This window comes from Oncorhynchus clarkii, chromosome 14 (assembly GCF_045791955.1).
Source record: "Oncorhynchus clarkii lewisi isolate Uvic-CL-2024 chromosome 14, UVic_Ocla_1.0, whole genome shotgun sequence".
Taxonomy (NCBI): domain Eukaryota; kingdom Metazoa; phylum Chordata; class Actinopteri; order Salmoniformes; family Salmonidae; genus Oncorhynchus; species Oncorhynchus clarkii.
In genome coordinates this window covers 22,780,555-22,794,295 of record NC_092160.1, presented here as the reverse complement: position 1 = coordinate 22,794,295, position 13,741 = coordinate 22,780,555, and the positions used below count along the sequence as shown (strand labels likewise).

The window sequence follows — 13,741 nt, the reverse complement described above, 5'->3', positions numbered from 1 at the left end:
TAGTGTATCTGAGATTTAAACGTTTTTAAATATCAACCCCTACAGAAATGTACATTTATTATAATCCACATAATAATTCACTGGTATAGAAAAATGGCTCAAATTAAGATCCTACACATTTAAAAGACTATGTCTGGCTTTAGCCAGGCGGTGACATCATCTAGCAGGCAGGATGACTAATGGAAAATATGCTGAGCTCGCTGTTGACATAGCAACTGACACAACAGTGAAGAAGGTGAGATCCACAGGCCAGATGTAAAATAAAACCAAAAATAAGTTGATGGTGAGGTGGTGACAATGTCCACAGAGCCAGGGTTCATAACTCTTCAGATTTCATAACAGCTTATAAAGAAGACTGTACATGAGATAGTGTTGCATTACTTAGACATACAGTATCAGTACATAGTGTTCATTATGAAATGAGTTTCTGTGCTAGAGGCCAAGTACAAGCTAAAGGTGTAAAGGGCTTCAGACACTGATTTCACCTTCATATAAGCTGTCAATAATGAAAAAAATCTATTGTCACGTTCGTTGTACGGAGGAGACCAAGGCGCAGTGTGATGTGAATACATGATACTTTAATGAAGACAAAGACCACTAAACAAACTATACAAAATAACAAAACGAACGTGACGCTATAATATACTGAGTGCAAACACAGGCAACTAGACATAGACAATAACCCACAAAATACCCAAAGAGGATGGCTGCCTAAATATGGTTCCCAATCAGAGACAACGATAAACAGCTGCCTCTAATTGAGAACCAATCTAGGCAACCATAGACATACATAAAACACCTAGATGGTAAACAACCCCATAAACATACAAAAACCCTAGACAGTACAAAAACACATACATCACCCACGTCACACCCTGACCTAACCAAAATTATAAAGAAAACAAAGAATACTAAGGTCAGGGCGTGACACTAATATAGAGATAAACACCCATCTAGACAAAAAAAAGACTTGAATAAAAAAGGAAACAACAATGATTTGTGATCTAAAAGGGTTTTATTAACCTTCAAGAGAACAGAACCTTTTCGAAAACTTGATTACACTAAGTCTAACCACTAGCACCCTCTTTAGCAGTAAAAACACAAGTAAATAACGTGCAACAGACAATATAGGATCAAAGTATTGCACAGGACAAAAAAACTATCATTTTGACTATTTTCTACATTGTAGAATAATAGTGAGGACTTGGCCTCCACAATCACCCGACCTCAACCCAAGACCCTTGAATGAGTGTGTCCAAACTTCTGACTGGTACTGTACGTATAATAATTATTTCATCCATCATTGCACAGCTCATAAAGCATTCAGAAATTCATGTTACTATACATTTAATAGGATTCTGACAAATGGTAATGATTCTAAATGCATTTTTATACAGAGCAGCAAAGTCCATACTAATAATTATTATACATAGGAAGAATTCATTTGTGTTTCATACAGCACCTTGCAAGGAAACTTTGAGGTCAGATATCATTTTCTTATGAACTAAACAAACAAACAAATCGGAACCAGAAACGAAAGCTACAAATAATTTCACATTTATGCCATTCAGTACCTCTGTCAAACCAAGGTATTTCTGATGGAGCACCTTATTCCTTGAGCCTAACCCATCCGTGCTTTACTGTGCTTCAACAAGGCTATGGTAAAAGACCTGTTTATACAGTCTCTTATTAATCCCTCGCCTCCCCGCCCACCTGCTTATCGCTTTACATTTCGTTCTGCTGGCTCAGCACGTCGAAGGACATGATAATGGCCATGTCAGTGGAGCCCCCTCCACCCCCGCTGGCTGCCAGTTTGAGCTGGGACATGCTGGCCCCGGTGAACACCTCTCCCTCCCACACACGGCTCTTACTGAGCTGCAGCTCCTTCAGCTGCTCTCCCACCACGCTCACCCTCTGGGCCCCAGGCACCCTGACCCTGAACAGCACCCAGGACATGGGCTCCAGGAGACCCCCACGGGGCTCGAACAGCACGCTGCCCCTCTGCCAGGCTGTGTAGGTGCAGGGGAACGGAGGCCAGCTGCTCCCTGAGCTGTTGCACAGCACAAAGTCACATAGCAGACTGAAGTCCTGGTCAGTGGAGGTTTTGGCGTAAAGGCCCAGCTTGTAGACTCCGGCCTCGGGTAGGGCCACGCTGATGGTCACTTTGCTGCTGTTGTAGGTGAAGAAGACGTGCCGGCAGAGTGGGTGCCCCAGTCTCTTGCGTTGTTCCTTGAACAGCACAGCGTGGAGCTCCAGGTCTTGTTGGTTTTGGAAAGTAATGTTGCATTTGCCTTGCTGGGTGCTCACCAGCGCCCCCGTGTGGCTGAACTTTGAGAGGCCAGCGTCTTGCGTCCGGATGCCAGGCCCACAAGTAGTGCTAAGGGCAGGGGGAAAGAGCTCATTGAGGTTGATAGCGCCTCCTGTGCAGTGCAAGAGGAAGTTGCCTCCATTCTGGAAGCCGTCTTGGGGCTGCTCGTAGTTACGAACAAACACAGACAATCGATAGTAACCTAGATAGGGACAGAGGACGTTACAGGTGAGGCGGTCAGATTGGATTTGAGTTGCCAGACACCTCTTGGCTATGGACGGGTCAAGGTCTTTCTGGGTCAGTTCACACAGCATCATGAGTGGTCTGGAGGTGTGCAGAACAAGCTCGAAGGAGCCAGTCTCCGACACCGCAGCCTCTGCTCCGTTGCTGCACTTCTTCACCCCCAGGCTCTCTGCGCTCCGCTGCAGACCCCAGGACAAGAAGGGGTTCTCAGGGAGTTCTTCAGTTGGTTCCTGTTCTGGACACTCCACCAGGAGAGAGCAGACCCAGCTGAACGTCCCTGAGTTGTTGCCTGACCGGGCAAAGATCATGACGTCATACGTGCCACCTGTAGGGGGCAGCAGTCGTAACCTCATGCTCTCCCGGGTCACAGTGAGCAGGCCAGATGAGCTATTGACCGCTTTGGGTTCACAGCCGCTCCGCTGAGAGATCTGGTAGGTGAAGTCGACAGGCTTGGTGAACTTCATGGACACCGAGGCCTCACCATTTTCTGATCAGAAACAGAAACAGCAATTAGCAAAATCAACATATTGTACAGTTTAGGCCTGAATGATGGTACCTCTTCAATGGTAACTCTTCAATGACATATTCATCTACAACTACTTTATGACTAACTGTGAATAACTTCTGTGAACAGTGTCCACTTTCAACAACGTGTTAGCCTACCATTTATGTTGTATAATTCAACCTTGAGCACTAGTCTCCAGTTTTTTATGGACTGTGCCGCCATTTTTGTTTTATATGGATGCGGGACTGACCTGTGACCAGCAGGAAGTGTTTGGGATGGAGGAGGGTCAGACCCAGTCTGTAGAACTCAGAGGTCTTTAGAACCCTCTTCTCAAACTCCTCCAGTGGGATGGGATCGTCCAGAAGCTGCCACTCTTTCTCATCTGGACAGTGGGAGTTGATGAAGTCCTCAGGGTCTGTCAGGAAGTAGAAGTCATCGTACCTGGACGACAAGGAGAATGGCTTAATAGCAGAAAAGCTATTGCTAATGCTAATCGAAAGTGACAACGCTTGGGAGATGTTGCAGTAGTGTTTTTTAAATAAATTCCACAAGTACACTCTTTGATAAAAAGATGGTATCTAGAACCTAAAAGGTTTTTTTTGCTGTTCCCATAGCAGAACCCCTTGAAGAACCCTTTTTGGTTCCAGGTAGAACTCTTTTAGGTTCCATTGTAAAGCCCTTTCCACAGAGGAGGAACCCAAAAGCGTTCTATCTGGAACTAAAAAGTGTTCTACCTGGAACCAAAAAGTGTTATTAAATGGGGACTGCCGGAGAATCCTTTTTGGAACTCTATTTTTATATGATTGTAGTGAGATAATTCCAGTCATATTTGGCACTAGTACTGTTGTATGTATGGTCCTGTGGACCACCTTGTTAGAATTGGTCCATTACAAAAATAGCCTTTGTAATGAGTGGCAATCATCATTACTTGTTTTCATCATTATCAAGTAACACGGTTCTTGACATTCCATGCACGAATAACAGGGTTTATTTTAGAATAGCTAATCAGACACTAGTTCTTTGCTATTCTTAGTGATTCAATTGCATCTATTGGCAGCTTGTCAACATAATAAATGTTGTGCTCAACAGTATAGTATGTACTTAACTCTGTGCTAGCACAGTTACCAATCATGTAGGCCAATTGCTTTACTTGGAACTCATATTCACCTCTTAATAAAGGCTTTGTTGTCCATGTCTACTCTCCCTGCTCCCCAACATGCGTCCAGTAGATACCAGTGGCCTCCCAGTTTCACTGCGTTCCACATGTGGAGGGACTTGGTGTTTTGGTAGCTCTGGCCTTGCCTGTACCCAATACCTTTGCCATGGCCAGACACCTCTTGGCATTCGATTCCTGCCTCCCTGCAATGAAGCAGGAAACATGTAAGGGTGGAGTGCCTGATGTGTTTATTACTGACAATGGTATGCAATTTTAGACCACTCAATTGTCAATGTGTTTGATGGTTTTATTTGATTTTTACAAATTATTTTTCAATGGACCAAATGCTGTCTTACTGGCACATCTGCATGCAGACGCTGGAGTACCCACAGCACACGCCCCGACCCGTCTCAATGACCCTTTCTGGGGAGCACAACTTGTCCGTCAGGCCAAGGTAGCCACTTACGTCGTACTCTGCAAAAATAACCGCCCCCCCATAACATTTAGGGAAGGATATGTTGAGAATTATGCCACTATCTTGCATAACTCAAAATGTCACGATCAAGGTATTCTGCAATCAACTTCCCTGGAAAGACTCCATGTCTAACATTGGGACATATGAAAAAAGACACAGTGTAACTTAAATTGAATTATAAGGATTTAATCCCCCACTATAACCACGGGACTGCTTGCCCATTTAATTAGATAACGAGGCCACTTATCACGTCAGACTGAAACTGTGCGGCTATTTCATTAACATTTCCAGTGGACCCAGAGTGAGATGAATGAATGTCTATTTTAATGAACGTCTGTCCTCGTTAGGTTGAACCGCAAGGTCCCATCCACCAACAGCTGATCCCTGTATATACGCAGTGGAAAGACCTTAGGGTAGCATTGTTAGGACAGCTGTGTAGGGATGGAAAGTTTGGGATGTATATCTAGTATGGTAAAGAGCCTAATGAGACCAACTCTTACCTTATAGTATGGGGCTCTAGAGTAAAGCTCTCTGATGCACAGTGTTCTAAGTGGTGTTATGTTATTGGCAGGTTGCTGCAGTGTCGCTGCGCTGTCGTGAGTAAGCCGTGGGTTGGATAATTGAGAAGGTGTGTAGGAGTGTACGGCTGTTAAAAGTGTGTGTGTGTGTGTGTTACTGACCGATGTTGTGGCAGAGCCAGATCCAGATGGCTCTCAGTTTCTCCAGCTCATTCTGTGCTCCTTCTGTGATGGTCTGCGTGATGGTCTGGGTGATGGTCTGGGTGATGGTCGGAACTGAGAAGATCTTTTGACTGCGCAACTGCAAAACAAACAGGATTTGTGGAGAAAAATAAACGTAAATGCAAACACACACGCACACACTCACACTCACACACACTCACTCAAGCATTTAAGTGCACAAATATACAAAACCATATACAATATACACACGCACGCTGAGATGTACAAATATACGCATAGACACACATACACATACACAGTGGTATCCTACATGCACACACAAAAATAATACAGTATTAGAAACAGACTTTTCCAGTATTGATGGCATGATTATCCACACTGCTGAATACTTCTGTGGTGGCAAAGAGTTCCTTTTTGAGCTTTTTTTTTGAGACGCTTCCGCTCTTTACTTTACTGGAGCTCTCCCTTGGTCTTGGCTGGAGTTTGGGCTTCACCGGGGCTCGTCCTTCCACATCCCTCTGTATGTCCCCCTCCTCTCTCCTCACTGTACTCTTCTTCACCACCCTGAGGGAGTAAGCAGCGCACTCATCTGACAGCTGTCGCTTGGTCATGGGTCTCTGGACCTCCAACTCCATGGCAGCCCATTTCTGAAACACAGAACTAGTCTTGGACTGGGCCGCACCGGCAACAGTTGCCACTGTCGTTTTGGTTGCTACGGTTGACGCTACAGTTTTGTGGCTTTTCATGATATTGCTGTTATTTAGTGACAGAACCTCTAGCTTCAACTCTTGCTGGACAACTGACAGACCTTTTTTGTCATCTGACGTTGTTTTTGAGGTGTCTTTAGAGTGGCCATCTTGGGGTTTGGAGGCTTTCTTTTCACCACTTTCCCCAGTTTTGACCTCCTGACCTGAGGCCTTCTGTGTGGCCTGAGGGTAGGACTCCTCCTCAGTCACTTTAGTGTTGTTGCTGTTGTTGCTGTTGTAGCAGTAGTGCTGTTGGTAATTGTTGGTAGGGAGGGGGCAATGGACGCTGCGGAGGTTGAGGGATCTCTTTGGGAAAGGGACCTCTACAGACCTCATGTGAAGAACATTGCCCATCGTTTCCAGTTTTGGTTATATCGGAGCAGAAAACTGAGAGAGAAAAATAACTGTTAATTAAAGACGCAATATTAAACCAATTAAAACTGATCCTGGGACACAGAGGTGTAAATAATAACACTGCAATAAGAGTGAAAGTTATTTGAATCTGCACCTCTGCACTGTGAAGTGAAGGGCAAATAATACTCAATTCAGACTGAAACTTGGTATCTTCAAAAAAGACAATGGTGTAAAAAAGAAGGTTCACACTCAAGGCAATGCTGCTGGAGAAAAAATATAGGCATCAAATTATACCTGAAAGCAGATGGTTGCTATTGATAGTGTGGGTAAATAGTAGCTTTATGATATCTACTTCCTCTATACATCTGCACTCATATGCCCTTCATACACACAAATATACTTCTGTAAACACATCAAATAAATGACAGACGAGGTCATTACGAAGAGAGACCATGCTATTGCACTTGACATGTTAATTAAGGTAAAATACAAGTTTTCTCTGTGTGTTTCTGAAAATGTGACAGCAATATGTGAGTTGCAGATTATTTGTGCTATGTGCAGACGATGTTGTCTTAGTGTGTGCTATGTTAATCATATACAGCAGCAGCAGTCTGTACAGTTAGTCTTATGTTAGTCTATGTTAGGGCTGGATTCAATCCATATCGCCGAGGTATCCTGGAAGATCAACATTAAAATGTATTGGTAACTTCCGATTGAGCTGACATATGCAGCGTTTACCGTGAAGGCAGTTTCATTGCCTTTGTCAATCGCACTATAAAGTGGATCTTCAGCGCAACAGATTGAATTGAGCCCTTTGTCTTATCGCAGCAGCTTGCAGAGTTTCATGATAACCTCAAACTGAACTATACAGATAATAACTTGCAAATTAATCGTAATAATGCCCAGAAGTAAACACACACGCCATGCCTCATATTCAAGTGATGATCTCAATAAATCCTAAAAAATGGATTGGTAAGAGAGTAATGTATTTTTGCTGCGTTTATGGACCCCAGGAAGATTAGTTTCCCTCATGGTGTCAGCTAATGGGGATCCCAATAAAGATAAATTATTCCTACCTGGTGTTGATGCTTTGTCAGCAATGGTAAATCTATCTGGCTGTCTGTCTGTGTTCTCTCCATCTATGTCTTGACAGATCTCACCTCCCGAACCTGTGTCTGTTTTATACTCTGTGTGTCTCTCCTCGGGGCTGGGATGTGTAGGGTTTCCACGGCGAGGGGATGACAGACCTAAAAATACTACAAAGCAGCTGATAGAGACCAATGGCACAACTTTCCACGAGCGCTACCCTCCAGGGGTAGGGGTGGGCTGAGGGTCTGGGGCTGCAGAAGGGAGCCAAGGGGGGGCTCTGGGAAAGGTGTGAGATTTTGGGGAGGTTAGAGGTGAGCTGGGTTTATGCTAACACATTTTTTTGTTTGTTTACTTCAATTGTGGTACATTTGAAAGTACTGTATTTTAGGCTGACAGAGCTGTAGTTTTATCTGAGAAATGTTAAACTAGTTCATGGGTAGCAACATAAGTATGTTGAAAGCATTAGATTAGATTTAGATTAGATTAGATGTTTATTTAGTCACACGCACACGGTCACCGATGTAGTTGCAGTGTACAGTGAAATACTTAAGATCCAAGCTTCAACAGTGGAGGTGTGAATGAAACAAGAAAAATAAAATAGAATAATAACAATACTTATAATATATACAGTGCCTTGCGAAAGTATTCGGCCCCCTTGAACTTTGCGACCTTTTGCCACATTTCAGGCTTCAAACATAAAGATATAAAACTGTATTTTTTTGTGAAGAATCAACAACAAGTGGGACACAATCATGAAGTGGAACGACATTTATTGGATATTTCAAACTTTTTTAACAAATCAAAAACTGAGAAATTGGGCGTGCAAAATTATTCAGCCCCTTTACTTTCAGTGCAGCAAACTCTCTCCAGAAGTTCAGTGAGGATCTCTGAATGATCCAATGTTGACCTAAATGACTAATGATGATAAATACAATCCACCTGTGTGTAATCAAGTCTCCGTATAAATGCACCTGCACTGTGATAGTCTCAGAGGTCCGTTAAAAGCGCAGAGAGCATCATGAAGAACAAGGAACACACCAGGCAGGTCCGAGATACTGTTGTGAAGAAGTTTAAAGCCGGATTTGGATACAAAAAGATTTCCCAAGCTTTAAACATCCCAAGGAGCACTGTGCAAGCGATAATATTGAAATGGAAGGAGTATCAGACCACTGCAAATCTACCAAGACCTGGCCGTCCCTCTAAACTTTCAGCTCATACAAGGAGAAAACTGATCAGAGATGCAGCCAAGAGGCCCATGATCACTCTGGATGAACTGCAGAGATCTACAGCTGAGGTGGGAGACTCTGTCCATAGGACAACAATCAGTTGTATATTGCACAAATCTGGCCTTTATGGAAGAGTGGCAAGAAGAAAGCCATTTCTTAAAGATATCCATAAAAAGTGTCGTTTAAAGTTTGCCACAAGCCACCTGGGAGACACACCAAACATGTGGAAGAAGGTGCTCTGGTCAGATGAAACCAAAATTGAACTTTTTGGCAACAATGCAAAATGTTATGTTTGGCGTAAAAGCAACACAGCTGAACACACCATCCCCACTGTCAAACATGGTGGTGGCAGCATCATGGTTTGGGCCTGCTTTTCTTCAGCAGGGACACCGAAGATGGTTAAAATTGATGGTAAGATGGATGGAGCCAAATACAGGACCATTCTGGAAGAAAATCTGGTGGAGTCTGCAAAAGACCTGAGACTGGGACGGAGATTTGTCTTCCAACAAGACAATGATCCAAAACATAAAGCAAAATCTACAATGGAATGGTTCAAAAATAAACATATCCAGGTGTTAGAATGGCCAAGTCAAAGTCCAGACCTGAATCCAATCGAGAATCTGTGGAAAGAACTGAAAACTGCTGTTCACAAATGCTCTCCATCCAACCTCACTGAGCTCGAGCTGTTTTGCAAGGAGGAATGGGAAAAAATGTCAGTCTCTCGATGTGCAAAACTGATAGAGACATACCCCAAGCGACTTACAGCTGTAATCGCAGCAAAAGGTGGCGCTACAAAGTATTAACTTAAGGGGGCTGAATAATTTTGCACGCCCAATTTTTCAGTTTTTGATTTGTTAAAAAAGTTTGAAATATCCAATAAATGTCGTTCCACTTCATGATTGTGTCCCACTTGTTGTTGATTCTTCACAAAAAAATACAGTTTTATATCTTTATGTTTGAAGCCTGAAATGTGGCAAAAGGTCGCAAAGTTCAAGGGGGCCGAATACTTTCGCAAGGCACTGTACATATTTACAACTATGACCATTATTCCGCCGTCTCCAGGAATTTGTTACAGTCGGGTGGAAAGTGAGTACCCATACACATATTCATACTTCAATATTTCTGCCCAGGTGTATGAAGTGATGCACAAAACAAACTGAGTAAGCACATTTGAGAAAAGCACTAGACAAAAATAAAATGTTTTTTAGCAGCTATAGGCGATGCGCCATCTGTTGGTGCCATTTTATTTTATTTATTTTTATTTTACCTTTATTTTAACCAGGTAGGCAAGTTGAGAACAAGTTCTCATTTACAATTGCGACCTGGCCAAAATAAAGCAAAGCAGTTCGACAGATACAACAACACAGAGTTACACATGGAGTAAAACAAACATACAGTCAATAATAAAGTATAAACAAGTCTATATACAATGTGAGCAAATGAGGTGAGAAGGGAGGTAAAGGCAAAAAAGGCCTTGGTGGCAAGGTAAATACAATATAGCAAGTAAAACACTGGAATGGTAGTTTTGCAATGGAAGAATGTGCAAAGTAGAAATAAAAATAATGGGGTGCAAAGGAGCAAAATAAATAAATAAATTAAATACAGTTGGGAAAGAGGTAGTTGATAGGGCTAAATTATAGGTGGGCTATGTACAGGTGCAGTAATCTGTGAGCTGCTCTGACAGTTGGTGCTTAAAGCTAGTGAGGGAGATAAGTGTTTCCAGTTTCAGAGATTTTTGTAGTTCGTTCCAGTCATTGGCAGCAGAGAACTGGAAAGAGAGGCGGCCAAAGAAAGAATTGGTTTTGGGGGTGACTAGAGAGATATACCTGCTGGAGCGTGTGCTACAGGTGGGAGATGCTATGGTGACCAGCGAGCTGAGATAAGGGAGGACTTTACCTAGCAGGGTCTTGTAGATGACATGGAGCCAGTGGGTTTGGCGACGAGTATGAAGCGAGGGCCAGCCAACGAGAGCGTACAGGTCGCAATGGTGGGTAGTATATGGGGCTTTGGTGACAAAACGGATTGCACTGTGATAGACTGCATCCAATTTGTTGAGTAGGGTATTGGAGGCTATTTTGTAAATGACATCGCCAAAGTCGAGGATTGGTAGGATAGTCAGTTTTACAAGGGTATGTTTGGCAGCATGAGTGAAGGATGCTTTGTTGCGAAATAGGAAGCCAATTCTAGATTTAACTTTGGATTGGAGATGTTTGATATGGGTCTGGAAGGAGAGTTTACAGTCTAACCAGACACCTAAGTATTTGTAGTTGTCCACGTATTCTAAGTCAGAGCCGTCCAGAGTAGTGATGTTGGACAGGCGGGTAGGTGCAGGTAGCGATCGGTTGAAGAGCATGCATTTAGTTTTACTTGTATTTAAGAGCAATTGGAGGCCACGGAAGGAGAGTTGTATGGCATTGAAGCTTGCCTGGAGGGTTGTTAACACAGTGTCCAAAGAAGGGCCGGAAGAATACAGAATGGTGTCGTCTGCGTAGAGGTGGATCAGAGACTCACCAGCAGCAAGAGCGACCTCATTGATGTATACAGAGAAGAGAGTCGGTCCAAGAATTGAACCCTGTGGCACCCCCATAGAGACTGCCAGAGGTCCGGACAACAGACCCTCCGATTTGACACACTGAACTCTATCAGAGAAGTAGTTGGTGAACCAGGCGAGGCAATCATTTGAGAAACCAAGGCTGTTGAGTCTGCCGATGAGGATGTGGTGATTGACAGAGTCGAAAGCCTTGGCCAGATCAATGAATACGGCTGCACAGTAATGTTTCTTATCGATGGCGGTTAAGATATCGTTTAGGACCTTGAGCGTGGCTGAGGTGCACCCATGACCAGCTCTGAAACCAGATTGCATAGCAGAGAAGGTATGGTGAGATTCAAAATGGTCGGTAATCTGTTTGTTGACTTGGCTTTCGAAGACCTTAGAAAGGCATGGTAGGATAGATATAGGTCTGTAGCAGTTTGGGTCAAGAGTGTCCCCCCCTTTGAAGAGGGGGATGACCGCAGCTGCTTTCCAATCTATGGGAATCTCAGACGACACGAAAGAGAGGTTGAACAGGCTAGTAATAGGGGTGGCAACAATTTCGGCAGATAATTTTAGAAAGAAAGGGTCCAGATTGTCTAGCCCGGCTGATTTGTAGGGGTCCAGATTTTGCAGCTCTTTCAGAACATCAGCTGAATGGATTTGGGAGAAGGAGAAATGGGGAAGGCTTGGGCGAGTTGCTGTTGGGGGTGCAGTGCTGTTGACAGGGGTAGGAGTAGCCAGGTGGAAAGCATGGCCAGCAGTAGAAAAATGCTTATTGAAATGTTCAATTATGGTGGATTTATCAGTGGTGACAGTGTTTCCTATCTTCAGTGCAGTGGGCAGCTGGGAGGAGGTGTTCTTATTCTCCATGGACTTTACAGTGTCCCAGAACTTTTTTGAGTTAGTGTTGCAAGAAGCAAATTTCTGCTTGAAAAAGCTAGCCTTGGCTTTTCTAACTGCCTGTGTATAATGGTTTCTAGCTTCCCTGAACAGCTGCATATCACGGGGGCTGTTCGATGCTAATGCAGAACGCCATAGGATGTTTTTGTGTTGGTTAAGGGCAGTCAGGTCTGGGGAGAACCAAGGGCTATATCTGTTCCTGGTTCTAAATTTCTTGAATGGGGCATGTTTATTTAAGATGGTTAGGAAGGCATTTTTAAAAAATATCCAGGCATCCTCTACTGACGGGATGAGGTCAATATCCTTCCAGGATACCCCGGCCAGGTCGATTAGAAAGGCCTGCTCGCTGAAGTGTTTCAGGGAGCGTTTTACAGTGATGAGAGGAGGTCGTTTGACCGCTGACCCATTACGGATGCAGGCAATGAGGCAGTGATCGCTGAGATCTTGGTTGAAGACAGCAGAGGTGTATTTAGAGGGGAAGTTGGTTAGGATGATATCTATGAGGGTGCCCGTGTTTAAGGCTTTGGGGAGGTACCTGGTAGGTTCATTGATAATTTGTGTGAGATTGAGGGCATCAAGTTTAGATTGTAGGATGGCTGGGGTGTTAAGCATGTTCCAGTTTAGGTCGCCTAGCAGCACGAGCTCTGAAGATAGATGGGGGGCAATCAGTTCACATATGGTGTCCAGAGCACAGCTGGGGGCAGAGGGTGGTCTATAGCAGGCGGCAACGGTGAGAGACTTGTTTTTAGAGAGGTGGATTTTTAAAAGTAGAAGTTCAAATTGTTTGGGTACAGACCTGGATAGTAGGACAGAACTCTGCAGGCTATCTTTGCAGTAGATTGCAACACCGCCCCCTTTGGCAGTTCTATCTTGTCTGAAAATGTTGTAGTTTGGAATTAAAATGTCTGAATTTTTGGTGGTCTTCCTGAGCCAGGATTCAGACACAGCTAGAACATCCGGGTTGGCAGAGTGTGCTAAAGCAGTGAATAGAACAAACTTAGGGAGGAGGCTTCTAATGTTAACATGCATGAAACCAAGGCTATTACGGTTACAGAAGTCGTCAAAAGAGAGCGCCTGGGGAATAGGAGTGGAGCTAGGCACTGCAGGGCCTGGATTCACCTCTACATCGCCAGAGGAACATAGGAGGAGTAGAATAAGGGTGCGGCTAAAAGCAATAAGAATTGGTCGTCTAGAACGTCTGGAACAGAGAGTAAAAGGAGGTTTCTGGGGGCGATAAAATAGCATCAAGGTATAATGTACAGACAAAGGTAAGGTAGGATGTGAATACAGTGGAGGTAAACCTAGGTATTGAGTGATGAAGAGAGAGATATTGTCTCTAGAAACATTGAAACCAGGAGATGTCATTGCATGTGTGGGTGGTGGAACTAATAGGTTGGATAAGGTATAGTGAGCAGGACTAGAGGCTCTACAGTGAAATAAGCCAATAAACACTAACCAGAACAGCAATGGACAAGACATATTGACATTAAGGAGAGGCATGCTTA

At 43.8% G+C, this 13,741-nt stretch overlaps 1 protein-coding gene across 3 annotated transcripts; it reads right to left on the bottom strand.

Annotated features, from left to right (window-relative positions):
* Positions 1-558: 558 nt before the first annotated feature.
* LOC139366417 (kyphoscoliosis peptidase) lies at positions 559-7,644 on the bottom strand. Of its 3 annotated transcripts, XM_071103883.1 has the most exons (7): positions 7,565-7,639; positions 5,736-6,521; positions 5,368-5,506; positions 4,569-4,686; positions 4,224-4,415; positions 3,307-3,497; positions 559-3,038 (listed from the first exon to the last, which is right to left on the bottom strand). In XM_071103883.1, exons 2-7 carry the CDS (start codon positions 6,486-6,488, stop codon positions 1,726-1,728), a joined length of 2,706 nt encoding a protein of 901 aa, XP_070959984.1. In that variant the 5' UTR covers positions 6,489-6,521; positions 7,565-7,639; the 3' UTR covers positions 559-1,725. The 3 variants fall into 3 exon arrangements, with proteins under 3 accessions (XP_070959984.1, XP_070959986.1, XP_070959985.1); XM_071103885.1 differs by lacking the exon at positions 5,736-6,521 and having other exon boundaries at positions 7,565-7,644; XM_071103884.1 differs by lacking the exon at positions 4,569-4,686 and having other exon boundaries at positions 997-3,038; positions 4,224-4,407.
* Positions 7,645-13,741: the final 6,097 nt, after the last annotated feature.